The 27,390-nt window shown below is 35.7% G+C and overlaps 1 protein-coding gene across 1 annotated transcript in view; it reads right to left on the reverse strand.

Moving 5' to 3' along the window:
- Nucleotides 1–27,390, reverse strand: part of PCLO (piccolo presynaptic cytomatrix protein) — a 150,793-nt gene that overhangs the window by 39,609 nt on the left and 83,794 nt on the right. Inside the window, 6 exon segments of the mRNA XM_072399050.1 lie at nucleotides 1,927–2,052; nucleotides 2,911–2,929; nucleotides 4,669–4,799; nucleotides 11,801–13,973; nucleotides 18,685–20,663; nucleotides 21,024–25,743. Of these exon segments, the coding sequence (XP_072255151.1) occupies nucleotides 1,927–2,052; nucleotides 2,911–2,929; nucleotides 4,669–4,799; nucleotides 11,801–13,973; nucleotides 18,685–20,663; nucleotides 21,024–25,743 (9,148 nt within the window).

Here is a 27,390-nt window from a genome sequence, read left to right on the forward strand (position 1 = left end):
TTTTGAATTGTGCAGTAAATACCATAAAACAAATAGAACTGCTAAAATGTCAGAAGATAATGAGTCATACTCTATTTGTGTCTTCACACATATTACTCACTAACTAAATTTCTGCACTTTCGAAGCTAGCCAAAACTGAGGACAGTTTTTGACAATATATTATATAAGTGTTGATAGATAGTGGCATGTCTATTTTGTCATGTCAAACATATAGTATTTAAAACTGATTTGTTTGGGTAGAATGGGGGAAAGGCTAGAACTATTGCCTGGTGTTTATTGTGGTCTTTGTCCCAGTCAAAGAGATTTTCCTCCCTTCCTCTTCTAGCGATGGAAACTCAGAAGGTAAACTGGAATCTTTCCAATTAGAAAAACAACAACTCTTTTTTAGTGTAGTGGTTTAACCTTAATACCCCTGAAAGTTTTTAATTGCAATCTGTACCTTACCTGCTCTGCCTTACCCAATGATCTACATCTGCTTTTCTTTTTCTGGAGTCAAAGAAACAAGAAGGAGAAACCTTTGGTGTCACAGATTGCAATAAAAATTCTGACAGATGGTATACCCATTCTCTATTCCGTAAACCCTACATTCTTGGCTGGAGTTTGACTTTTATATAAAACATTCTTCTAGCATGAACTCTCAAAATAGGAGTCACATGCTGAATGCTTTATCTTGTATATTTCTTTAATAGATGCCGATAGTCATCTTGTATATTCATGTCATGAGAGAAGTACATAGGCAGCTGGTGCAAAATACCAATAGTTTGCAAGTGCATGGTGATTTGACTCTCCCTTAGTGGCACAGTTTAGATAAGAGTGACAAGATGAAGGTCTTCCAAAAGATTAGGTTCCCATAGATGGGCTCCTATGATCCAAGAGGCTTTGATTACTCTATATTCAGTATATAAATCTGCCTTCCTCAGTTTGGGGGTGTATGTAGGACATGTGTGGTCTGTGCTCTGCAGAATGGCTCTGGTCTCCCCCCCAATTCGTCCCTCTTTATTCCGCTTTTTTACTTGACTTTGGTCCTTTTTCTATTTATCTATTTTATGTTTATCATCCTGATATGCCTAGTTGTATCGGCAGAGGTTCTACCTGTTGATTTCTTGGTTATTTAATTATATTGCATTCTATTTGGTTCTCTGCATTTAGTATGAAGCTAAAGTTTATGCTTCACTCCCACTCCACATCTTGAGTTACAGTTCACATAGCAGCCAGGACTTTGTAATGTTTGTATAAACCTAATTTGATTTAGGCACACATGGCTCTTGCATCAAATTTATTTTAAGCTTGTCTTAATTACTTCTCTTTTAAAATCTCATATCAGATTTGATAAATGTGGATCAAAAAACAAAAGCAAAAATTAGATACATATTGTAAAGTCATTTCAATACTAAAATTATACATTTTGTAAACTTTACTCAATACTTGTTTTTATTGGTATAAACTTTGTTTAGCTGTTATTCAAACAGGTGGCAACACTGTGAAGGGAAGATCAGCCCTCAGCGTGCTGCCACCAGAAAAGAGGTATGGTGGAATGAATTCAAAGCTACTAGCAGGAATACTATTCTCCCTCTCTCTTACATATTTCATGATACATCAGCCTTTGGATTTTTATACAGCACATGTATCCATAAGCCATGTTCACGTTAGTGTTAAAAGTTTGCAAAATAAGAAAGTTAGCTAAAATGTTTTTCAATAGGATAAAGCACATCAAAGGATAAATCTTAGACAGTGAAGCCTGATACATGTTTAAAATATGTAATAATCACAGCAATATCCATATTTTTTTTTGTTTGTTGGTCTAAACATAAAGATAAGATAAAACTTTACTATTTTTCTTAAATGCAATTTTTTTTTAGTACATAGATCTTTAAAACCTTCTATACATTAATAAAGCTATAATTACATGACAAAAAAAGTCCTTACCTTCACTGAGTCTGCCTGTCTGCTCAGCACTTCCACCTGGTAGAATCTTGGCAACGTATGCTCCAATCTCTCCTTGACTTCCTGGTATCTCTTTTCCGCCAACAACTCTCATTCCAAACCCATTTCCTAGTTAAGCAATCAAAATAAAAATAAAATACCAGCAAAAGAAAACTATATTTAATGACAGGGCATATTCTAGGACAGTATTTTTTGACCTTTTTAAAATAGGTGAACCCTTGAAACAATTTTCAGGTCTTCAGGGAACCCCTGCTATAATTATTATATCCACAGCTCAAGAAGAATGTGAAGAATCCCTCTTACATTCCCCAACATGCTTTAGAAGATATAACTTACTCTAAAATATAGTAAAGCCCCTGGGTGGAAACACAAGCAACAACCAATTATTAATACATTTTCATTTTTTTAATAGACTTAGCCAGTACAATGATGGTTTTTGAAATGTCATGGTATTACCCTGATAATGTAGTTGCTTAGCTCAGTATTAACTGGCAATGTCTGGGCAGGAAATACATTTCATCGGTGTGTCTTAATTTTATTACTTTGGATCACATACACTAAAGAAGTCTGTGTAAATATACTCTATGATGTTGTGCAATACATGGCTTTGAGTTGCAGTTAATACTAATTAGACAAAGTAATTATTTATGATGTTGCCACAATGTAACAGGTGCTAAATATCTCATCCATGGTGGATCTGCCTCTAGGTGGGGGAAAGAACATAAAAGCACGTTTTAAATAATTTATATTTCCAGGATCACCAGGTGTTTTTTTCTTATTTAGAACTGCTTGAAATGTCAAAGAATTCATTTGTACATGTTCATTATTGCTTTTCCTAAATGTCACCATTATATTGTTCACCTTTCTTGAAAACATTTTATGTGTTGCCTTAGATAACTCTTCATTTCAGTAAGCCAATTTGTTGGAATAACAAATGGGGCTGAAAAAGTCTTGTAGATCTCCCACCCGTTTTGACAAGAGACATCTATCGACCATAAATAATAGTTATTTGAATTTACCACAACATTTCAAGCTGCTGGTGGTTAATTTCCTTCTTTCTCATACTGAAATATCTATGCAAACATCACTTTCTTTTGGTTTGCATTGACAATTAGCCAACAGCCTAAATTACAAAAATATCACTAAAAATACCAGGACTAGTTATTTTAACAGTAAAATCATTCCTCCTTCTAAATCAAAGGTAAATCTCTTCCTACTTTATCTTCTCATGCAATGCTAATAAAATTGAGGCAGCATATTACAATAATACAGGTATTGGTAATTTTTGCTTATTTGGCAATTGGTGTGCCCTTTTTGTGTCTGGATTGAATCACACCATAAAGTGGTCAGAGCAGCAATGTATCCTTATAGATTATCTGTGAAACTCCATTCTGTATCCACATAAATTGGTGGATAATGGATTATGAATTCAAATTATTGAAATCATTAGTAAAGAAAAAAGAACTAAGAAGAACCATAATGTAGAATTTATGAAATGGAAGTCCTAATAAGGTCAACGGAAAAAAAACCCAGCTCAAAAATGTGCATTACAGAGCAACAAATGTAGTGAAATTGTAATGAATTGCATAGGAAGTTCCAGGCAGCTTTGTTTAATGAAATACTACAGCTAAAAAAACCCTGGACACTTCCGTTTAATATTCCCCCAAGGATACTAAGATAGAGGGGTGGGGCATGACATCACTGGCCTAAAAGCATGGCAGGCAATAGCAAAAACAGATATAAGGCAAGGAGTGCCTACAGATTTTTTCTTCCAAAGAACTTTTGGTAATCCTAACCAACAAAAACCACTGAAATCTGGATTTAGATTTGGTCATTCAAAACTGTAAAATTGGATCCAATTTCAATTGAAATAAGGATCACCAGTACAGCAAACAAGCATATGTCCTAGTGTCAATTGTTGTCAGTGATAAGTATGTCTGCCTGTGGCCAGTTTTATTTACTGGGTAAATGGATATCACAATTGTTTTTACAAACTGCATATAATTGAGTTGGCAGAAATGAAAACTGTAAGACCATTAATATAAAATCATTGCACATTGGTCTAATCAAAAATCAGTTTAACATCCTAATTTGACTATTTATATGACCAGTGTTGTCCTATTGGTTCTAATAGTTAAATTCCAACATTTCTGTTTTACCTAAAAATAGACGATTTTCAGCAAATTCAGAAATTTTCAGCATTTAATTTAGAGCGCTAATAAACATTTATTGAAAACAAAATTACCATTTATTGTTTTTTTTTTACAGCTGCTTGCATGCTGTGCATTGCACCTACCTGTGTTCTCAGGTGACATTACAGGCTAACTTACCCACAGTACAACCCAGTTGGGAGTGGTTGACAGTGGGACATTATTCGTGATTTTATCCTTGTTTACTATATTCAGCTGCTTGGGTTGTCTTGTGTATTTGAAAAACGCTTCTTTAATAAGTGCGGTCAGCAGAAGCTGCCAATCATTGCAAGCAGATTCTGCCTCCCTTTTTCAGAGCCCATGAATTTGGAGCTTAATAGTGGTCCGCAATGCAAAAAGGTATTTAGAAGTTATTTTTTTTATTAATTGAATGTGGTTTTGCTTAAAATGTCCTTTTTCAGTGGTTTAAGTAATTTTTCCCAAATAAGTATTTAAACAACTTTCTTAAAATATGGTTCCTAAAAACAAAAAAAGAATGCCATGCAACTCTCAGTCAGCATCTCTACTATCTTACTTGATCCTGATAAGGTGGCCTGCTGTGTAATAATTTGTCTGGCAGTTTTCGGTCAATTCCGTGTCCATTATCTAGGCGTGACTCCCTTGGCTTGTCAAACCAGTCTGTTTCTTCACGACGCAGGTGATAGGCTTTGGAAATTAATGATATATCAATATTGCTATTTAATGCATTATGGTGGACAGAGGTGTAAACAAACCTCCTACTTGGTACTCATGCAAAAGACTAACCATGCATCTCAAAACAAGAGCAAAGTTCACATACAGGCGAGCAGAATGACTGTTTGCAGTGCGCAAAGCAAGAATGACATAGATCATAAAAATCCACAAAAACAATTGCCATGCCATCAGTGTAATGAGGCTAAAATATTTCCTGATCATTTTTACTGGGTGCAGTGCGAAGTGGCCTCATATATACAGTGTTTTAAATCATCATTATCCATCTGCAAATACATTTTACAAAATAATGTGCCCTTTTTTTGTATGTTCATACTAGGCTTTCACCTATCACACCAAAATATGGTTTGCAAGATAAATGGAAACATTATGAGAATTATGGGAGTTGCCAGTATTATCTATGGAGGTTTAAAAAAAAACTTTTTAAAAAAACTTTTGGTAGATTGGCCATATTATGATAAATGTGAGTTACTTAGATTTGTTTAATTTACAGTACTGAATCATTGTAATCATATGTTTTAGCTTCACAGGTGCAATGACAAACTATATTGCCTGTGAGGGAGCCTGTGATATAGGTAGGTGCCCTTTTAATATAGGTGACATCAGGGGTAAATATGCAGCATTATGTGACATTAGGGATGCATTAGAAAGATATATATAGAACTTATTGTTACAACTTTGTTATGAATATTTGACAAGTTTAACAATATTAACTTCATCATACTAAGTGTTCCCTACAAATTAAACATATACTATAAGAAAAGATACTATTAGGTATAGGACATTCCTTAGTCCTTAAGAAGCATGGTAATACCCTAGTAACTGAACCAGGTACACCAGCATTGAGATTATTTACAACTGTCCATACCATGGATGTGAAACTCAAATACACAGTGGCCCAAAATTAAAAACTTAGACAAAGTGCCAGGTCAAACTTGAAACTGAAAAGGCACCGCAACTACAATTCCCTGCATCAAGAAAACAGTCCAATGTGGGGCCTAATGTTATGAGTGGCTGTAACTCCCTCTTCACTGAAATAGCACCGCTACTACAATTCCCATCTATAAAACAGTCCAATGCGGGCCCATGCAAAGGCAGAGAGGCCGCTGGTCTATAGACTCGTGTGATGCTGCTACTACAATACCCCGCATTATTTGCGTATATAAAACAGTCCAATGCGAACCTTGCATAGGCAGAGAGGCCACTGGTCTATAAACACGAGTGATGCTGGGAATTGTAGTAGCAGCGCTATTTCAATGCAGCGGCGGGCCAGCTGATATTCATATTTAGGATTATTTTGGGGGCCAAAAAAAGATTTGGCCCTCGTGCCAGAGTTTGACACCCCCGATCTACACAATGCAATGCATAGATAACTATTTGAACTACGTTCTGAAGCTGATGCAAAACTCAAACAAAGCCTATGTGTTTTATGACTTAGGAATGCAGACTAGTAGAGCTCTATGCCTGGTTATGGTCTAAATCATTACCGTGCCAATTAACTCAAGACATTATTTTTATGATTTTATATGTTGGCTACTCTAGTTAATCAGAATAAAAAAAATTAGAAATATAATCTGAACTTGTTTTGATGTTAGAAGTGAATGTGCTATACCCAACAGATTCGACTCTCTGTGATCCAGTGTCAGCTTCTACTAGGTTGGGTAATGTCTTGCTTCATCAAATGCAATTTTTCGGGCCTGTTTTATGAAATTCCCTAAGACTGGAGAAGATGGACTACTATGGGAGAACCTGGGGGATCCAGCAAACTTTAAATAGATTTTAAAAAATGCTTTTAGTTGACAAGTACAAATTGCCAGAATTAAATCATTTCCAGATTAGCTTGATCACATCTATCAAGAGCATATATTACATAATTCAGGTTTTTTGAGCATCTGATTTTTGAAAACAGTGTACCAAAATAGTTTTTTTTTACCAAATTATTATAGCTCAGCGTAATCTATGTTTATTAATTAATTGGAATAAAGGGAACTTTTAAGAATATTCACAATTTAAAAATCATTATTCATTCAAGTTACTTTTCCTATCAGGACCAGTATAAATGAAGCACAGATAATTTCTGCAAGCACTGAGTGTCATTGCACATTCCATTAATGATATGTGAGATGATTTAATTATCATATGTAACACATGGAACTGAATTTATATTGCAATTGTGATACTGTATTCTCAAAATGTTTTATTATAAAATATTAGTGTAGAAACAAATCATTAATAAATGTGTACAAATGGTAAACAAGTGAATAAAATTTAAATATATACAGGGGGTCAGTTGTGTATTTAATTTTTTTTTTGTTTTTGAGAATTTAAAAAAATATCTTAAAAATAGCACCCTTCTAAAAATGATTTTGATAATTTTGCCATGCACTAAAATAGCATATTATGATCAATATTGAGGTTTATGTAACTTTTTGTTTTTTTGCAAGTACTTGCCACATTGAGATTTCCTTTGCAAGATACTCTCAAACAACATCAGTGATTAAACTTTAAGCTTAAGCAATACACGGCACAGTAAAAGGAAAATAGAAAAAGAACAATGGAGCATTTTTTTTCTTCAGACATTTGAATGCCACAGATCATATACAAAGTTGAAACATCAGTACCACAATATTTAATACATTTTTCTCAATAAATGCGTATCAAATATCAAAATGCCTTACCATGAATGGACTATTGATGAATGTTTTTTTCACTGAACATTTGTTACACTTTTGGGTGGATATCACTATTTAAGTGCAAAACCATTGTCAACGAATGAGGTGAACTAATGATGTACATTTATGAGACTTTTGTTGCATCATTCAATTATTGGCATTGTCATACACTTAAGTTTTGTCCTCTATAAGAAATGGAATTTTTGTTTTTAGCAGACATCTATGAAAACCAAAAATCGGGTATTTGCAGTGAACATTGTGCATTATAAAGCTAGTAAATCATTCCTGATTATATATTACAAACAGTGTCATTAACATTACTGTAATTTAGAAATCGTTGCAGTATTTGTTGAAGAAAATATATTTAAAAATTTTGATAAAAAATATAAATTTGCATGTTTATGTAATGCAAATTTGTTATGAACGTTATATATATACATGTTGGACAACATATGAATCGATCACTAATATTTAATAATTGCCATGGTTTAATATAAATTTGAGATATTCCAGTAATTTCTTATTGAAGAACAAAACTGACATGCAATACAAAGACATACACAGACTCTACGAGACTGGCAACAGAAGACTCCTACCATCAATAAAGGAATTTTCTGGAGATTTATCCAAAACAAACAGAAAAAAACATTCATTTACCAACAGACACATTGTTCATATCATGTATCCCATCCACAATATAAAATATTATATATTAAAAACGTTATTCAAGATCTTAGAATGAATTAAGAATTGCAGGGAAATGTAGAATGTTACCTAATGATGACCTAGTCAACTGATTCACTAAATTTTTAAATTGCCAATCCTTTCAACTGGAATCACAAAAACTGAAAAAGAAGAAAATCAAAAAAAGAAAAGACTTCCTAACTTGACATTTGACGAGTTTGCTGAGAATAACCAAATCCCCATGTATAAGATACAGGTATTGACAGAGATCTAACAAACCATATTTATGGCATACTTTTCCTTATCCAGTGTCTATAAATACCCTAACTCTGATCATACTGAGAGAATGTTAATAGACCGAAACATTATTATCCACTTTTAGGCTGTATAAAGCAGGTTATACAAACATTTACCCTGCTGCTAAGATGAGTGCCAAACTGCAGGATAATTCTTATTAGGTTTAGCCATTTGCAGGTTTTGTTAAATTGAGCAAGAATGTTTGGCCGATTCTTTGCCGATTACCTTTAGGTCTTTGTAAACAGGCTTTTGAGCATATCACAAAGGATTTGCATTTCAATAAAAAAAAAATTTGTGAATGTGCTGCTTGCTTGAAGCAGGTCAAATATAAGTCAGGTAAAATGCACCTGCCAATGATTCTGCATGACCTCAAAAAGCCCATCACCGAACCACCACCTCTTAGTGTGAGGTCCTAGGGGCAGTGCCAAGTTTTATAAATAGAGACAGTAGGTAGAAAACTATTGGTGACCATTTTTACACAGAACATAATATGCTCTTATTTTATTAGGTCCAAAGTTAGCTTAGAAATATTTGTGATAATGTGTAAATAACTTAAATGGCGCGAATGCTTATGTTAACAAAAAAATGCGTGGTCAGTAATTATATGAAAAAAGCCAGGTATAAGCACGTGCCCAATTGTAAATTTGGAACTGTCTATTGGTCTTTATATAAATTTGACTGAGCACAAAAAAAACAATGATGGTAACCTTTCAACAATATTTGTTTACTTGTCCCCTGACAAGACCTAAGGCTAAACTGATGCTAACAGACACCTTCAAATTCAATTCTCCTTCAAAATATATGTAGGTTTTTATATTTTTAGCTAAAACAAAGTTCACATTATTTTACTAAAATTTGTTTATTCACTCATGTATACAAAATGCCTTAAAAATTGTGGCATTCAAAAGTCAGCCTATTTCCCATTTATTTATTACGCTTAATATACTACAATGCACAATGCAAAAAAAAAAAAAAAAAAAAAACAAAAAAAAAAAACATAAGATTAAAAGAGTAGAAACATGAAAGGAAAGGGAGCAAAAAACCTTACTGAACTTAAAATCAAGTTTGTGACATTCCAAAATGAAATTATATGTTAATTTTAAAACAAAAGTACTATATTTATATGATACTTAACCCAGAGCTGGATTAAGGCTACCTGGGGCCCTAGGCAGAGTAGCAACATTAGGATCAATACACAGCACCCATTTTAGAGACAGCTCAGTGAGAAAATTAAAACGAGAGAGATTGCCATTGAAAAACACTAATTCATTGCACCCAAACAGAAGTTAATTTAAGTAACCAAATCAAACTGAAGTTTTCTGTGAGTTACCACACATTGTACATCATGGTTTTAATGTGCCAAAGAACATCGAATAAGCAAATAATAGAGATCACTAATAGTACCTAAAGATATGGGACTGGCTTATTCAGGTTGATTTTGGCAAGATTTGAGGCACTGCTCACCAAGAGACCTTTCTTGACGGAAACTTCCCTGCCTTATTGAGTAAACATGCACGGTCGTCTCGACCCAAGTGTTCATGTTTATGTGACGAGGGAATGGATGCAGGAAAGCTAGAACTGTCGACTCTACTCCCTGCTTCATTTTTAAATGCAGAGAAGGGGAGGCAAAGCCCTTACTTAAAAGTGTCCAACTCATGCAAATTCTATACAATCATAAGTTCACTTCACAGAGCTCTGTTTAAGCAAAATGTAAAAATTGCTTGGCTTGTTTAGTATACATGATCAGGGTAATTATTGATAGCTATCACATTTACACTGTAAAGAACTACATTCACTAAATTTTTCTGTATGAAGCCAAAATACAAATTCATTATGTGCAATTGGTTAACCTTCAGAAGCTATCTGGATAACGCAATGGAAGCATACTATGGACAAATGTATACAATCCTTTCCATTGCCCAGTGTTGAGTGTTATACAAAGCGTGGTCTTGTATGAGCACAAGGTAGGCAACATTAATTGCCCCTATGAATTTGAAAAAGAATAAGCAGCTATTGCTTTTGAAGTAAATGGTTGAAAAAAAAAGAAACTCTGGGTTCATTTTGAATACCAAAGAGTTTGATTTTTCTACACAACACGGTTGAACAGGTGAGTTGCCTGATAATTTCACGTTCTGGATGTTCCCTACCCCTTCCAGGTAACTTGGTCCCAGGCAGCTGCCCTGCTGGCAATCCAGCTCTGGCTTTAAGCAAAACTAAATCCTGAAAATAAATGTTTTCACTGATGTAGAATGTTCCTTGAGAAATTGGTAGGCAACCATTCACAATATAAAAATTATATCAATATTAAAATTGCAAAATTGTTACAATTACATTTTTTTCTGAAATCCTAACATTACTGAATAAACCAAAATACTGTTACTTTTTTTTGCAGCATTTTTCATTTAAAAAGTATCATGCATTATCAGTTTCATGCAAAAAAAAAAAATAAAAAAAAAATAGGATAATCAGAAGCATTTAAAAAAGAAAACACAATGCATGCATATTTATTAGACAGCACATATACATTTATTAAACATCAAAAAGACAAGGAAGCACAAAAGTGAAAGCACATATTTCACCAGATTTACAAACACTAACTTGTTCTGAAAATTACATTATATTAGGTAGGATACAGTAAATTTATGTACCCCTGTTTATTGAAATAATTTACTCCTTGCTGCTGCAAAATTATAGCATGTTGCAAAGCAGACTGTGCATGTGCTTGAAGCAGCAAGGAGTCAGAGATAACAGTTTTACATGTATAATTACTATACAAATAGGAGAAATTCGTATTTGTGAAATATAAATAGTTCACAGATATCAATATTCATGACTAATAAATAGCATTTTTTTAATGTAAATTGTAACATGAATGGTTACAATTTCTGGGACATTAAAATTAAATAAACTGTTGTACCAAAAAAGATCTTTTTTTATTTGTATATTAGATTACCTAATTGTTATAAATGTCAGATGAATAAAATTATGACTTTTTTGTTTTATAGGCATGTCAAATCACAAAAAACAATAATAATGAAAATAACTATAATGGTGGTGATGATGATGAGAATAATAATAATTTGAACATTATAATAAGCCTTAACACAAATAAAACACTAAAAAAACATGGCCAAAAAATTAGGTTTGAAATGTTGAATAGGACAAGAAACAATGACAGTGAAAATCACATAAAAAACACACAAGAAAAGAAACAATTCAACAATCACAAAAAAAATTAATAGCATGCATAGAAATGAAGATTTGTATTGTGATAGTAGGAAAGCAGTCTGATGCCATGATTACCTTCGCTGTCAGACATGGCATGTTGAAAGTCATCCATGATAAATGCTATGTCTCGATCATAGCCACGAGTCCTAGTTTCTTCTCTCATATGCTGCTGTACCTCAGGCAAGGAATGGCTAGAACCAAACTGTTCTCTGGTATCTGCAGATATTGGTGGCAATGGTCCAGCAGAAGCTCTTGCCATACCCATTGGCTGCCCAACGGGACTTAATGGGCTCTCTTCTTCAGAATTTTGTGCTACAATTGGAATCCTTCCCCTGCTTTGACTAATAGGTAGACTTGTTGGTTTTGTTCTTCCTGATGGTGCTGCATGGCTAAATGTCCCATCCAATGATTCTGCTTCACTAGCTTTTTGCCTTAATGAAGAATTTGATAAATCCCTCTTAATTGATAGATCGAGACCATATACGGATGAAGGTCTAGAAGAAGGTCTTGATCTATTACCACTGACATAAGGTTTATCAACTTCATCCTGCATTGTAGTTCTTAGGCTTGTGTTCAGAGATGATCCAAGGGTTTGACCTAATGTAGGGCCCAAAAATTTTTGCTGATCTGTAATGTTTTTCCTTAAGCCATAGGTAATATCATCCTGTAGCATTCTTACCTTGGTAGATATGCTTGGAATTGATGATGTGCTAGAAGAAAGATAGGTGGAATAGTCAGGCTCTAGGTCTCGACTTTCCTGAATTGGCGAAAATTTAGACATTTTGGGGTCTATTAATGATTTTTTATGTTTTGACTGTTTATGGTACAGAATAGCAGGGGGCAACTGCTTGGCAGCTTGTTTTTCTAATGTCAGTCTGCTAATGCTATATTTTTCACTTTTAGGAAAGTGTCTGTATAGACTGTCTGAATGATAATAAGGTGAAAATCCAGCAAGGGGGTCTAAATTTTCTGTGCCTCTCCGAAACTCCTGCTTTATTTGATGCTTAAGAAGTTTTAACTCATATGGATCCTCCATTGAATCTTCCTCAGCTTTTCCATAACTATGTAATCGGGTTGAAGATGAAATAGGAGCTAGAAAATCAGTTACTTCAGCAGTCCTTCTCGATTCAACACTTCGAAGAAGACGGTCTGTTTTGGAAAGTTCTTTTTCATGTAGCCCAAATGCAGAGCTTAAGGACCCAGATCCTTTGGTAAGTTCTCCAATATCATCAATTAGAACATAATTCCTGGAGGCATGATGTTCTAAATCAGCATAAAATGAATCTGCAGATATACTAGACATTGGACTACTAGCTATGCTGCTTTTTTCATCGAGACCTAACCGTAAATCCAAAGTGCTATATTTACTGCCAAGATGGGAAACAGAGTAACTGCTATCAGTAGAAGCGGGTGCTATTATGAGAGGTTGGTTTCTAATAACATCATAATGTGATGGGATTTTAGGCTCCATGTCTAATGCACCTTGTCTAGTTTTTTGCTGTAATAGTAAGAGTTGTGAAGCATGTTGATACGAAGGCTGTTGGGTAGGTGTAGACTGAGGCTGAGGGGTAAAAGATATTGTTGGCACAGCTTGGAAAGTTGGTTGGGTTTGGTATGATGAAACCTGTTGATGATATAAGGATGGCTGATAGTGGGATTGAGGAAACTGTGTTGGAGCTTGAGTAAGCAAAGTTGGAGTCTGATATTGGTACTGTGTGTAAGGGCTTGTTTGTGGAGCAAACTGAGTTTCTGTCTGAGTTTGTGGTGGTAAATAAGGACTGTATTCTGGTTGTGGGGCAGTTTGTGGTCTGTCAATGCCAATATGGCTTTCTATTCTGGTAGGCCTGGTGTTACTGACCTCACTGTCTGACATGTAATCACGTTCTTCAGCAACACCTTGCAGGTAAGCTCTCTCTCTCTTTTCCCTCTCTTTCAGTAAAGCTTCCTTTCTCCTATTAATTCCCATCTCTAGGTATCTCAGTTTTGCATCAATTTCCTTTTCCTCTTCATCTAGTTCTGCTTGTTTCTTGCGCAGTTTTGATGATTCTCTTTCAACCAGATCCAATTCTCTGTCAATATCTTGCAGAATTTTAGCACGAGCCATGGTGGTCGTTCTGCAAATTCTTCTTCGAGAAAGTGATCCAACTGTGCCATAAGGGGATTGCAAGCCATTACTAGCTTCTTCTGGTGGTGGGTTTGGCAGTGTTCTTTTTACCTTCTTTTGAGTACCACTTTGAATGGTTTTGCTCTAAGATAAAGTAAAATACAAAACAGCATCCGTCAGTATGTATTACCATACTACCATCATCTGAGTAAAATGCAAAACAGAAATCAGGAAATCAATTTCATCAAATGAAAAAAAACAGTCTTTACACCAAGACAAAAATATACTTTGGGTAACTGTAAACTTGTCCATTACAGCCTAAACACTTGCATCTATAACTGGTAAGCTATAATGGTATATAGTAGTATAGTTATGGTAAGATATGCTTAATTGTATAGTTTAAATATGCTTGGTGGTGATGATGTACCTTTTCTATATATTCCCCAGGATAAGAGCCACCCCTTTCATAAATAGGGTTTCTAGATTCCAAGTAAGTTCCCTGTCCATAGATCCCCACAACACAGGGGTTAGATGAGGCTCTCTTCCCAATGATTGCTCTTTTTACCATTGGGGGGAAGGTTTATGGTTTATGCCAAAAAAGCTACATGATTTCTGCTCTATTTCCTATTCAAGAAAATTCCAAACCTACTGAAGTATCTGCCCTTAATATAAGGAGGAACCACACAATTTTTTTTTTTAAAAGGGGTTCTTGCAAAGTTTTATAAACTCCTATAAATGGCCACATTGGCATTTGGAAACATCTTTACAAGTGTTTGGAAATGGCTGCTCCCTGGATGTTACTGGTTTACTGCTGCTGACCCTTACTTATCCTGAACATCCTGTTTGCTCACTGGTACTAAACCTAGTTTGACTGATCTTCTGCTGCAGGATTTTTCTGGTCCAGACTACACTTCTTCCTGCTTCAAAGTAGTTACCCTGCTTCCACAGGTCATCAACTGCTTACACTTGCTCACCCTAACTATGCTCCCAAGGACTACTGAGCTTCTGCTTAAGTTGTAGTGCCCGTTACCTTATCTCCTGCTTCATACATATACTTGTGGGGTGTAAATTGGGAGCCACAACTTGGCACCTGTTTGAAGTGTGACTTTGTTTCCTCAAAAGGCTAGCTCTGTAGGAAGGCTTTGTACACACGTTAGACTTTTGTCATTGGAAAGGATCTTTCATAATCCTTTCCAATGACAAAAGACTGAACGTTGCATGAACGAGCACTGTACATACAGCACCATTCCGTTCTATAGACAGGGGAGAACAAGTGAGTGTCACCCCGCTGCGCTTTCTCCCCTTCATTTGTATGGGAGCCATTCATTGTTCATGGATCCGTCAGGACAGATCCATGAACAACGTCGGACAAGCACTGTACACACCCTAACTAGGTGTGTACAATCTCAAACAATTGTAAAGAAGTGACACTAAAATGTGTTTGATTTCAAGATACTGTATTATAAGAAAGAGAAATATATTAGCTCATTTGTAAGACCATCAGTTTATGGTCTAAAATTGAAACATTTGTTATTAAACAGAGTAGACCTGCAATGTTTTGTTAATATATTATGATGTAAAACAATTTAGGAAAAACAATAAAGCCACTCATGGTTACAATGTTGTGAAGTAATAATACAGTACCACCAATCTCTCAAAACCATTAGAGGTACAGAAGTACAAGTTGGCATTCAAAAATCCAGCAACCTCCGGACCTGAGGAGTGTCAGGTTTTCGAAAACTCCGGATTTTTTTTATACTTACCTCCACACACAGGCCAGTCTTTCTCTTGCAGCACCAGCGGACATCTGGCACAGTTCCAGGTAGCAGGCAGCAGGGACGTCTCAACGTGTATTTAGTTTAACTAGCAAACCTAACAGCTGTTTCTGCAGAACAGCGCCATCAAAACATCAGTGGCCAAACAGTGTAATGCAGTCCCTGTATTGTAAACATGTTTCAAAATTCATGGCAGAATTTTTGATTGTCAACCTCTATAATTTTATTGCAAAATGACTGGAAATTTATTAGGTTTGTTTTAATACAAAAACAATCACACTCCCCCATATATTAAAGTCAAAGAGGTATTTAAATTCTTTAAATAATGCATGTGTTTAAAAAGAACAGGAAGACTCCTGGACTACCAAAACTTGAACAAGTAATGAATGATGTGATCACACAACTAGAGTCTGCATAGCCCCAAGCTGACGTTTTTGGACAATTGATATCTTGGTTGGTTAGTATGTTTAAAGTTTGATGTAAATATAATTAGTATGAAGTAGGCTTTATTAATATCTATCTATCTATCTATCTATCTATCTATCTATCTATCTATCTATCCTCTTCTTCTATGGTGGCTCTTGTAAAATGAATCTGTAGAAACAATATAATATGACATTAGAAAGAGTTATTTATACAACCAACACACTGTCAACTAGCTTTTATTTCAGAGCCATCCAATCATCCACACAGCCTCTGGCCACCATTGCTATATTGGTCAAACTAAAAAAAATGCTCACTGTAGCAAAACTAAGGTTTCAAAGTGTTTTGCAACTGATACACTTCACCAGGAACACATACATGCATGTCTCCCTTTTCGTCCACTCCACTCTGTTTCTAGTAATGTCTTTTATTCTTTGTCTGTAAATATCAGCTAGTTTTTACCTAATCAGCATCTGTCAGTATGCATTACCACACTATCATCATCTGTCTACCAAATTTTCTGCCCCAAGGAGCTTACAATCTATGAGATCCCTATAAATCAAAACATAGCAAAATATGGCACTGAAAGTGGGGCATTTTGATGCACCACAACCAAAAAGAACAGTTAAAACATCAGTTTATTAAAGTACATATTGGAAAAAAAATTCACAAACACATTTTAGAAATTACATTATTCACAGACATATTCTAAAAATGGCATTATACATATATATTCCAAAAAAAACAACAGCATAATAGTCATATATAGTGTAGGCCAATCAAAGCATGAGCAAGAAAAGTAGTAATCTTCATAATGTCTCTCGATCTGATGAAGCAGACTTTATTCTGTGAAACACGTAATCTACTTTTTTGCTTTGTGTTTGTGATACGTATTTTTAATATTGTACTAGAATAAATTGATGTTTTAACCTCTTTTGGTTGTGGTGCGTCAAATTAAGCATTTTTGGTGCCATATTTTGATTCAATGAATGACAGGCTTTACAGTACAAACACGAAAATGAAGGTTTGCACTTAATGAAACTATCACTAGCACTCCTCTGCCATCTCTAATGGGTAAATAGTCAAGGAGGTATAATCTTCTGAATTCTGATGAGAAATTGATGTATTCAGGAGTGCTTATCCCATGTGTTCCTTCCAACCCCTAATGGTTCCTCTGCCTCTCTGTTGTTTTTTTTATTTATTGATAAAACTTGGTAAGGAAACTCTTCTAAGAGGATGAAATTCTCAAAACACCGAGATGGAGAGGTACCAGCCAGGAGCTATGACAAGGTAGACCAGCATATATGCAAAAATCAGTCCATATAGATATATGTGAGCTGCATTAATTGACTTGTTTTTGAAGCTGCCTTACTTCAGTGCATTGAATATAACTATTCTTTAACAAGCAGGTACAAATCAGGCGATCAAGACACATTTTTTTGACAATGATTGCTCTTGGCCTGCCATTTGTGTTTAACCTTTAGCATGTAAAACAATCTGACTCACTGACCAAAAATAAATAATAATAAAGTATGATACTCTATAAGCATATAGGATGCAAAAAAAAAGAACCGAACATAAAGAAAACATTTTGCATGGAATGTGAGCAGGGAATTAATTGAATGGTAAATTATAAGCAGTTATGTTTCTGCTACCACTGAGTTACAGTCTCTGGACACTCTTTTTTTTTAATTCATTAGGCAACAAGTATGAGTTAAGCTGAACCTTGAAATGTTAAACTGTCATTTTAAATTGAATAGTTTGTTTTTCCTTATAATTAGGAAACAAATTTAAGCAAAATAATCCAAGCTGACTTTTCAGTACTACTTTTTCAGCTGACTTTTTCAGTACTACTCAGTATTACTTTACCCAACAGCAAAACATCAGTGCAAGTGCATTTCAAGTGGCTAATAAACCAATATGGTATGGGGTATATGTTTTATTTATATATATATATATATATATATATATATATATATATTTATTAACTGTAATATATTTTATGGCAGCTAAACTAATGCTTTATGGCTTAGTAAATTAATTCTAATTCAATTAGGCATTTGTGTATGTGTTTAAACATTTAAAGGGATATATATATATATACGTTTGAATAGATATTGCAATAAATGTTGGGTGATGTTGAAAAACTGAGATGACCAGTGTCTGCTATATTGTAGATCTAAAGCCCCAATTTTTTTTTTATACTTCAAAATAGAATTGCATATAACAGGGAAAACATTTTTCCCATTTTTTTCTTCCTGTGTCTCATTTACAAGATTTCCTTTCAATTCCATTTCCTGTATACTCAACAGAAAACAAATGAATATGAATGGGAAATCCCAACCTAAACAGCTGTCATGGGAACAAGGGTTTCCATTGGAAAATTTTCTTTCTATTTCTCTTTAGGTGGCAACTCAAAATTTTGAAGTTACCCTAACTTTTAATTTCTGGTGACATTGGTAATCCAGACAGTTTAAAGGCATAAATGTACCAAACTGGTTCACGGACAGAAAAAGTAAAAAAAGTTTTACCATTTACCATTCTATCAAAATCTAAAAAAAATTGTTTTGCTTTCAATTAGACTTTAATATCAACTACAGATTTTTTTAAAAAATGATGTGTCATGTAAAACATATCTAGGAAACAAAAGTTCTTACTGTATATCCATCTGAATACTGGAACTGTGTTCTTGCAATATCTTCTGCAGTTGGGCTTAAAGGCTTAGGATCTGATAAGGAGCGTTGCATACCCTTTGCACTTTTTGGACTTGGTGGTGGAATCTGTACATTATCAGAATGTTGATTGCCAATGTCATCAGTCATGGTCTTGGAATATGGAACAAAGGCAGATTCCAGAGCTTTGCTAGGTGAAACAGGTGATATTGGTGAATAAAGCACCTTGGGAGATTTTGGTGGGGATGGTGCAACCTGCAGGGAAGAATCTGCCCTAAGGTGTGAGGAGTAGCCTATTTCTAATGGAGTTGGACGTCTTTTATCCCTTTGTGATACATCAGCCATATACTGGGGACTTTGTCCATCTATTTCTGTCTGACAACCCAAGCTTTCTCCTTTGAAATTTTTTTCTGGAGCAGAAATATGTTTAACTATTTCAACTTTTGAGTCAACTTTTGCTCTTATAGAAGGTGTTCTTATTGTTCCTAATGGCTCTGTTTGTACTGAAGTCTCAGAGACTGTTTGTATAGCGATGCTAGATACTTTGGAAAATGATCTAGATTTATCACTATCAGGGGTACCATCAGGGTATTTTCCAGAACGTGATTTTCTTCTTTGTCTTGTAGGTATGTCCCAGTCATCTTGATCCTCATCATCAGTTTGCACACTTGTATCAACTCCCTTCTTTGACCTTCTTCTTCTTCCTGTATATCTGTTTTCAGCTCCATCCTCATCATCAGTTTGTACACCACTATCTACTATCAGTTTGTAAGATCTGGGTTCTTCCTGAATAGCACCATCTGATTCATCATACATGCCACTTAGTCTTGGCATTGAACTTCTCTTCTTCAGCTGTCTTTCCTCATTAACCTCCACATCTTTTAAAGACATTTCTGAAACAGAGCTAAATATACCTGGCCTTTGAATATACTGCTTAACACCGTCTGATTGTACAGTATACCATGCCTCATTTGGAGCAACCTCAATGCCTGCAACTGTCGCTGATGTAGTTGGATTGTGATCAACAGTCCAGAACTGTCCATCCTCCGGTGCCACATACTGGCCTTCTAAAATTGCTTGCTCAGATGTTGCTTGAGGAGGAGTACTGTCAGGGTCATAATTTAACTGGTACAATTGGCGCAGTTTTTGCTCCTCTAATTGCTGGTGAAGTTGCTGCTGAAGTTGCTGAATCTGTTCAAGATGTAGTTGCTGCTGAGCTAGTGTCTCCTGTCTCATCATGAACTGAGCCTGCCTTTCCTCCTCTTGTTGGTACAAAAGGTGTTGCTTCATGGACTGCAGTTCCTCCAGTTTTTGCTGAACCATTAAAGTTTCTTGTTCTCTAAATCTTTGTATTTCTTGACGTTCCCATTCCAATTCCTCAGCCAGTCTTTGCTGTTTTAGTTTCTCCAGCTCTAAAAGCTCACGTTGAATGTGAAGGTTCTGTTGTTTACCATCCTCCGATGACAACATGAAGGATGATTCATCTTCAGTCATCTCAGAGTAGGTTTCAGACTCTGATGTTAAAAGCGAAACAAGATCAGCTTGTGTGCTTGCTGCAACCTCAACAGGGAATGTTTGTAAACTAGTTTCAACTACTGACATTACATCAGTCACATCTCCTGTTCCTGAGGTAAAAATACTGTATGTCCTGGGCAGTGGCTGAGTCTGGTTCAAACTTGAAGTTATTGTGTCACTGGTAATGAAGCTAGATAAGTCATTTACAGTTGTACTGAAAATAGATCCTGGTTGCGTGGTAATAGCAAATGTTGAGGGCACTGGACTGGAAACTGATGAATAAACAACTCCATTAGAAGACCTCAAGACACTCCCCATACCATATGGTGAAACTAAAGGAGTCATTCGTGCTTGTGAATACTGGGGTGCACTTATTCCAAGGCCAGAAATGACTTGTCTTGTCTCTGGATATGCCCCTGATGTCTTGATTTGGTAATTCAAAGCCTCACCTGAAATTATAGGGTATAGTTACAGTTCCATTTCCTATAAACATTCATGTGTATTGGTTCGGATAGCCATCCAGTCTTGATGAAATACATGGATAAAATTGCATGCAAATCTCCAAGGATAATGATTTACTTGGACAAGAAGCAAAATCATATTTGGAACATGCAGGCACATGCATGAGCCTGAGAGCAAAACATATACATAAAATGGAAAATAAAATACACCAGTACTCAAAAAACTTTGCCACAATGTTGCAAAAATAAAAATGACAGAAAAAAAATAAACAAATTGCTATCCGGACATGAGACGGGGAACACCAAAAGCACATTTTAAGGAAAGATTTGCTGGCACATCATACTGACCTGTAGTCACTTTCCCAGATGTAAGGTCTACAGCAACATCAGCAATTCCACCAGGATAATCAAAAGTATTTTTGCTTTTGTACAAAAATAGTCCAGCTTCAGCTAAATTTGTGTCAGACATAGAGGGTTTCATGCCCCCATCACCCCTAAATCCTGAAATCCCAGGACGATCATATTGATAATGGTCATCTCTGTAGCCAAATCGGTCTTCCGGTAAAGTTGTGGATGGTTGTTGAGAAATGCAACTTCTTCCAAATGGTAAGTTATACACAACATCACAACATACAGCTCTTCTGCCTGCAGTTAGGTCCACAGGTTTATCATCCTCCTCAACTATTTCAGTTACAATTGCTGATGTTGTGTCATCCATAGTTACCATTGTTCTAAGAGATTTTGTTGTGCTAAGATCAACTACACCACTATCGACTGACTCTTGAGATGTTGATATATCTATACAACCATCTGTTACAGTACCTGAGGAAACTGAGAATGGTTTTGTCATTGAATGTGCAGGAGCCCCCATTGATAAGTTAATTGGCACTTCTACTTCCACAGGAAACCCTACATATTCCTCTTGAAACTGTCTAGCAGTTGTCAGTTGTAAAGGTTCTTTCATGGAATTACCTAAATCCACTAGGCTATCTAAACTTGATGTGTAACTTACAGTTGTTGCACATGTCATCACAGTAACAGATTCGGTAACCAGTAAAACAGAAGAAATAACTGGTGATGCAGTGCTAAGGTTTACAACAGCAGGCTGGACAGCGCTTACTGGCCGTGTAAGAACACTATGGGATGCAGATTGACGCTTTCCATCAAGAGTAGCAGAAGAAAGATCCATGCAGCTATCAGCCTCAACATCTGTACTTTTATAATCTACCTTGGTCAAGGTACGTAAATCCATTATATCACTTGTTTCATTAACTTTTGCTTTATATGTTGACTGACTCTGCTGCATCGTTGTGTTTTCAGTATAAATAGTTTCTGAAATGTTAGGGAATTCAGAGACTGTGCTTTGAGCTAATGAGACAGTAGATCTGGTTATTTCTTTTGGTATAATTTGAGGGGAACTGCAAAGCACATCTGGTTTTTGAGATACTGGTACTTTCTCATTTCTAGTAAAAGGTGCAGTAGAGAACACAGTTTCTGTAGTTTGTGGAATTTTATCATTTACAGATGTTTGTAGTGGCCAGCATGTTGTTGTTTGAGTTATATCACCATCAGTTGGGGTACCAGGTTCAGAAGGCAATGTTATAACAACATAGGTTTCCTGTGAAGGTTTGGTTAGTCTTGGTGAGGATTTATTAGAATGAGGTGAAAGAGGAGATGAAGGAGAAGGTAACACATAATCTGTGGTGGCAGTCAAGTTTAAAGTTAAAGGTGTGGCTGAAGAATGTGCTGGTGTTTTCTGTTGTGCTTCTGCTTTCTTTTGCATAGGAACCTGGGGTTCAGAATGCATAGGTTTTATTTTTTGAGGCCCAAATGTTTCCACTGGTTTATGACTGAATACTAATCCAGCTGGAATTGAAGATGGCTTTGGAGGAACTGGTGGGGGTGTAGCATGAGATTTGGCTGGAGAACCAGAAGTATTTTTAAAAGGTGAGGCTACATGAGAACTTTCTGCACTGGATACAACTGCAGAAGTTGTTTTTGCTGCTGCTGCTACTGTAGATGGAATTTTAGGTGCAGGCCTTTTTTTTGAATACATTGGCTTAGGCTGAGTTGGTGGAGGTAATGGCGGTGGTGGTGGAGGAGGTGGTGAAGGAGCACAAGATGTCAAAGGAACAGGAGAGTCTGTTGGGGTGCTTCTAAAGAAAGACATTACTTTAGATGTGACAGAGGGAACTGTTGATACAACTGATGGTAGTTTGGGTGCTGTAGTTATTGTATCTATAACTGCTGTGGAAGTCATTGTGTGATTCATTGACACAGTGCATTCTGTCTTTATTTGAGTATCTTTTTTTACAGAAATGCTGTCAATAATTGTATCTGCTTTACGTTTTGTTTCCAAACCTGTTTTTACACTTTCAGGTCTACTTTGTAAATCATCTAAAGAAATTTGCTCAGTTGTGACATCCTTGAGCCGAGAAATATCAGGTACTGAAATAATAATATGATCTTCAATGGATTTTTCAGTACCTTGAGATCGTATTTCGGACTTAGTAAAAGATGAATCCATTTCTGATACAACAGCAGAGTCAGGTTTAGTCTCAGTTTTAAGGTCAACATTTGGTGACACACTCTCACTGAAATCAAATTGGCCATTTACACATTTTTCAGTGCTTTCCGAACCAGTATTTTCAGAAGCTTTTTCTGTAGCATAGACAATAACTACATCATCTTCAAGTTCAGCTGTAAAGTGCTGTGTTATTTTCACATCTGGAATAGAAATTGTATTGGAAGAGGACTATCCTGTTGAAATAGAAGAAGCAATGATTTCTGGTTTATCTATATCTACTGTAACAGAAGGTACTACATTGGTTTTAACACTAAAGTCATTTCTAGGCTGTGTTGGACTTGATCCTGGTGTTAGCTGTAGGTTTTGGCAGCTAATATGATCATATAAACCTGAAATGGCATCCCCAGTTGGTATTTCTTCAGTGTTATCCAAATTAATAATCTCATGGCTTTCTGGAACAATGTAGGAACTTGAAACTATATCTTCTTGAGGCACAATAGTATGAAATACTTCAGTTGTAAAACATTCATCCTGTACATTAATGATAGTCTGAACAGAATCCCTGCAAATGTCCCCTACAGAACTATTTTTTAGCTCTTTTAGTCTATATTCCTGATCCTTGGAACATAATATATTTGAATTTAGGCTTTCATCATAATTTTCTTCAACTAAAGATTCATAGATATAATCTTCAATCAACATGCCTCCATATAAAGGTTCTTTCTCAAAAACTTCCTCTGTTTCCTTCTCATTCTGGTAAAGCTTAGCTTTATACAAAATTTCCTCATATGCTTCCTCTGCACTTTTTAGAGCTTGTTGACCATTTTTGTTTTCGGATATAGCAACAGTAGTTACATCTGTAGGAGAATATAATGATACTGAAGTAGGCAACTTGTATACCTTTTGCACTTCTATGATCTTTTCTGGACTTATTTCAAAACCTTCTGGCTCTGATTCAATACTAGGGGAATACTCAGAACATGATGATCTATGAAGTTCTTCCATTTCAGCTGCTTGGCGTAATTCTTCAGTTGGGGAAGCATCTTCAATAGGAGAAAGGTTACTAGGAGGTGTCTTTGGTCTCTCTCTTCTACGCTGTGCCCTTAATTCATCCTTATCTTTTTTGGATTTTTTACTAGAGCTTTTCCTTTGCTGCTGTTCTATTTCCCTTTGTTTTTCTTGCTCCTTTAGAAGTTCTTCCTCTTCTCTTAACTCCTCCTCTTCAGAAGAGTCTTCAATAGTTGGAAGAACAGGCCCATGGGATCGGTGTCTAGCTTTTCTATGCTGCTTACTTTCACCTGACATTTTCTTATGACTTGGACTGCTATCACTGTCTTCATCTAGTGATGACACTGATGTAGGAGATGTACCTGGAGTGAAACTTGAAGCATGAAGACTTGAAGATCTTTCTTCACGTGATCTGTCCTCTGGAGAATCTGTTAAACTCTCCATTTCCAGTTCTGGTTCTTCATCATAATACAGTGTAGTAGATTGTTTACCAGAATCTTCAGGGTAAGTATTGGAAACTGTACTATTTAGTTCAATAGTTTTAAACCTACGGAGACCTCCACCTCCACTAACTGAAAGCTCTTCACTCTCTTGACTTTTAGTCTCTCTAAATTTTGGCTCTGGACTTTCATCATATGCTTCCTCATCTTCATCTGCTTCATCATCATCATCATGCCACGAATGTCGCCGTATTCCATCATCATCATAACTTGTACTGCTTTTCTTTGTTAATCGTTTGGATTTTGAGGTTACTACTTTTGCCTTTTCTTTTTTCTGACTTTCATTAACACTTATTTCTTTTAATTTTGTTCTTATAAACTCATCATCCTCAGATCCAGATGCATCCTCATCAGCACTCATTTCGATTATTTGCTTACGAATAAAATCTTCATCATCTCCAGAACCTTGACTGTCATCATGTTTGAAATCATCACTACTTGAAGATTCATTGCTAGTTCTTCTTTTCCTCTGTGGAACAGGGGAATTTTCACTTTCGCTGCTGTCATCTAAGGAATCATGTCGTCTATAATTAGTAACATCTTTTCCTGAATTTACACTGTCTTTCTGAACCTTCCTTGAAGCCTGAATTCGTTTACCATGGTCTTTTAATGCCATCTCCTCTTCTTTTTGAATTTCTTCAAGTTCTTCATCTTCAGAACTATAGGATTCTGGAGTGATTGGTAATATTTTAGTTTTAGGTCGGTCATGGGTTTGTCCAGTATATTTTCCATATAAATCAATGCCTTTCATATTTTTCTCATCGGCAAAAACACTTGTTTGAGCTTCTAAAATTGATAAAACTGTACTCTCTAGCTTAGCTAAATCTGATGGACTGGAGGGGCTGATCTCATGTGAAAGGGTCTCCTTCTTGGTTTGTTCCTTATTCAAATCTTTTTCATCACTTGGAATTAAACTTGGTATTTCTCCAAGTGAACCAGATATGCCATCTGATGAATATCCTGTATCACTTAGACCTTGTGGGCTTTTCTGTTGTTGTGAATTTGAAGTGTCCGATTTATCATCTTCCTTTTCCTAAAAAAACAAACAGAAAAATGAACCTTTCCATGAACCAAGAAATAGAGTTTATTAAAAAAAAAAGACAGAAAAAAACACAAGAGTGCTTATAAATCTGGCCATCTGATAATGCTGACACAGTGATGTTATTTATATATTAGATGAAAAATATTTTAGCAGTGGAAGAGGCAAATGTTTAACCTCTGTGCTCTTCTTGCCACAAAAAAGTAGTACATAGAAATAGTAGAAGTAGTGTAAAAAAAAAGTACAAAATTCTGCACTGCAGGCACAACTCTCATTTCATTTATGAAGATTCCTCTCAGTCTTCTAGCTAAAACATAAAACACAGAACAGGCACAGAGGCCATGAAATAGATTATCTAAAGTACCTCAGCTTGGAATATTAGAAAAAAGTGAAGACCGGTCACAAATTCATTGATTTTAAAGATTTGTCAATTATTATTTGATTATTTATAGTATAGTTGAATAGCACAAATGTACGTGCGCTATGCTAGCTACAGAAACAATAAATGCCAGAAATGAGACATATTGGATAAAATGATTTTCCACTTTGTTAGAGAATCATTTTCCACAGATAATTGTTTTTCATGCAATGTAAGCAACAGTTGCCGAACATGTTTAGCATGCAGGACAGTTACAGTCTAAAAATATCTGCTACTGTTTAAAGCGGAAAAGAAAATGTTGTCAAATAACTTCAAAATGTACAGTTTACAAAAGAAAAAGAAAAAAGAATATCTGTAATTTCCCTATTACTTGTCATGTGAAAACAGACCATTTGTTGAAGATTATCTTGAGAGCAATATTTTCAGCACTCAAGAACCAATCTTTAACAGGGACCTAAACTAAAATGTTTACTTCACATAAAAGGGTAGACAACCCTTTTATGTAAAGCAAAAATGTTATTCTTTTTTCCCTGCAACACCTTTAAAAAAAAAAAAAAAAAAAAGATAAAGCTCCTCCCTTGGGGGCACAGAGCCTCCTGGGGTGCCTACAGCACGCATCCCAGGAGGTTTCCGGCTGCTCCAGGCAATGTCTGACATGCACACTGACCAGGAAAAATCCCAAGCTCATGCATGCACAGTAAGATTGGTCCTCCCACTCCCCTCTACACCAGGCTATGTCACCCAATCTCGCACCTGCGCAGTGCGAGATCAGGTGACAAAGCCAGAAGGCAAAAGAATAAAGCTGAACATGGCGGTGCTTGATCACGCCAGGACAAAGACTGATAAGAATGGCGCAGGATCTCCAGCGGGATCTGAAGATAAGTAGGTAAGTGTGATTTTTTTTTTATTGGTAGTTTAGCTCCGCTTTAGCAATAACAAGCAATTTTTTAAATAAGCCTAGTCAAAAAAAGATATTTTAGTTTTGGATAGTGTGGATTTTTTTCTCATTGGTGTCTTTGCCCTAATTCCGGGGATTTTGTTACCCTTACTGTCCTAGAGACAAAGGTTTACAGGGACATAAAAATTCCCCCAAAAATGCAGGTTTTAGAAACACAATTCCCCCCAAGCAGGTTTAAGAAACAGAACTTTATAGACATATATTTTTAAAAAAGACTATACAATACTATTGAAATAAATTTTCTACCCAAGAAAAACAAAGAAGATTTAAATTCATAAAAAAAGAAAATATTTAATGCATCAAA

Source organism: Pyxicephalus adspersus, chromosome 2 (assembly GCF_032062135.1).
Source record: "Pyxicephalus adspersus chromosome 2, UCB_Pads_2.0, whole genome shotgun sequence".
In the NCBI taxonomy this organism is placed as follows: Eukaryota; Metazoa; Chordata; class Amphibia; order Anura; family Pyxicephalidae; genus Pyxicephalus; species Pyxicephalus adspersus.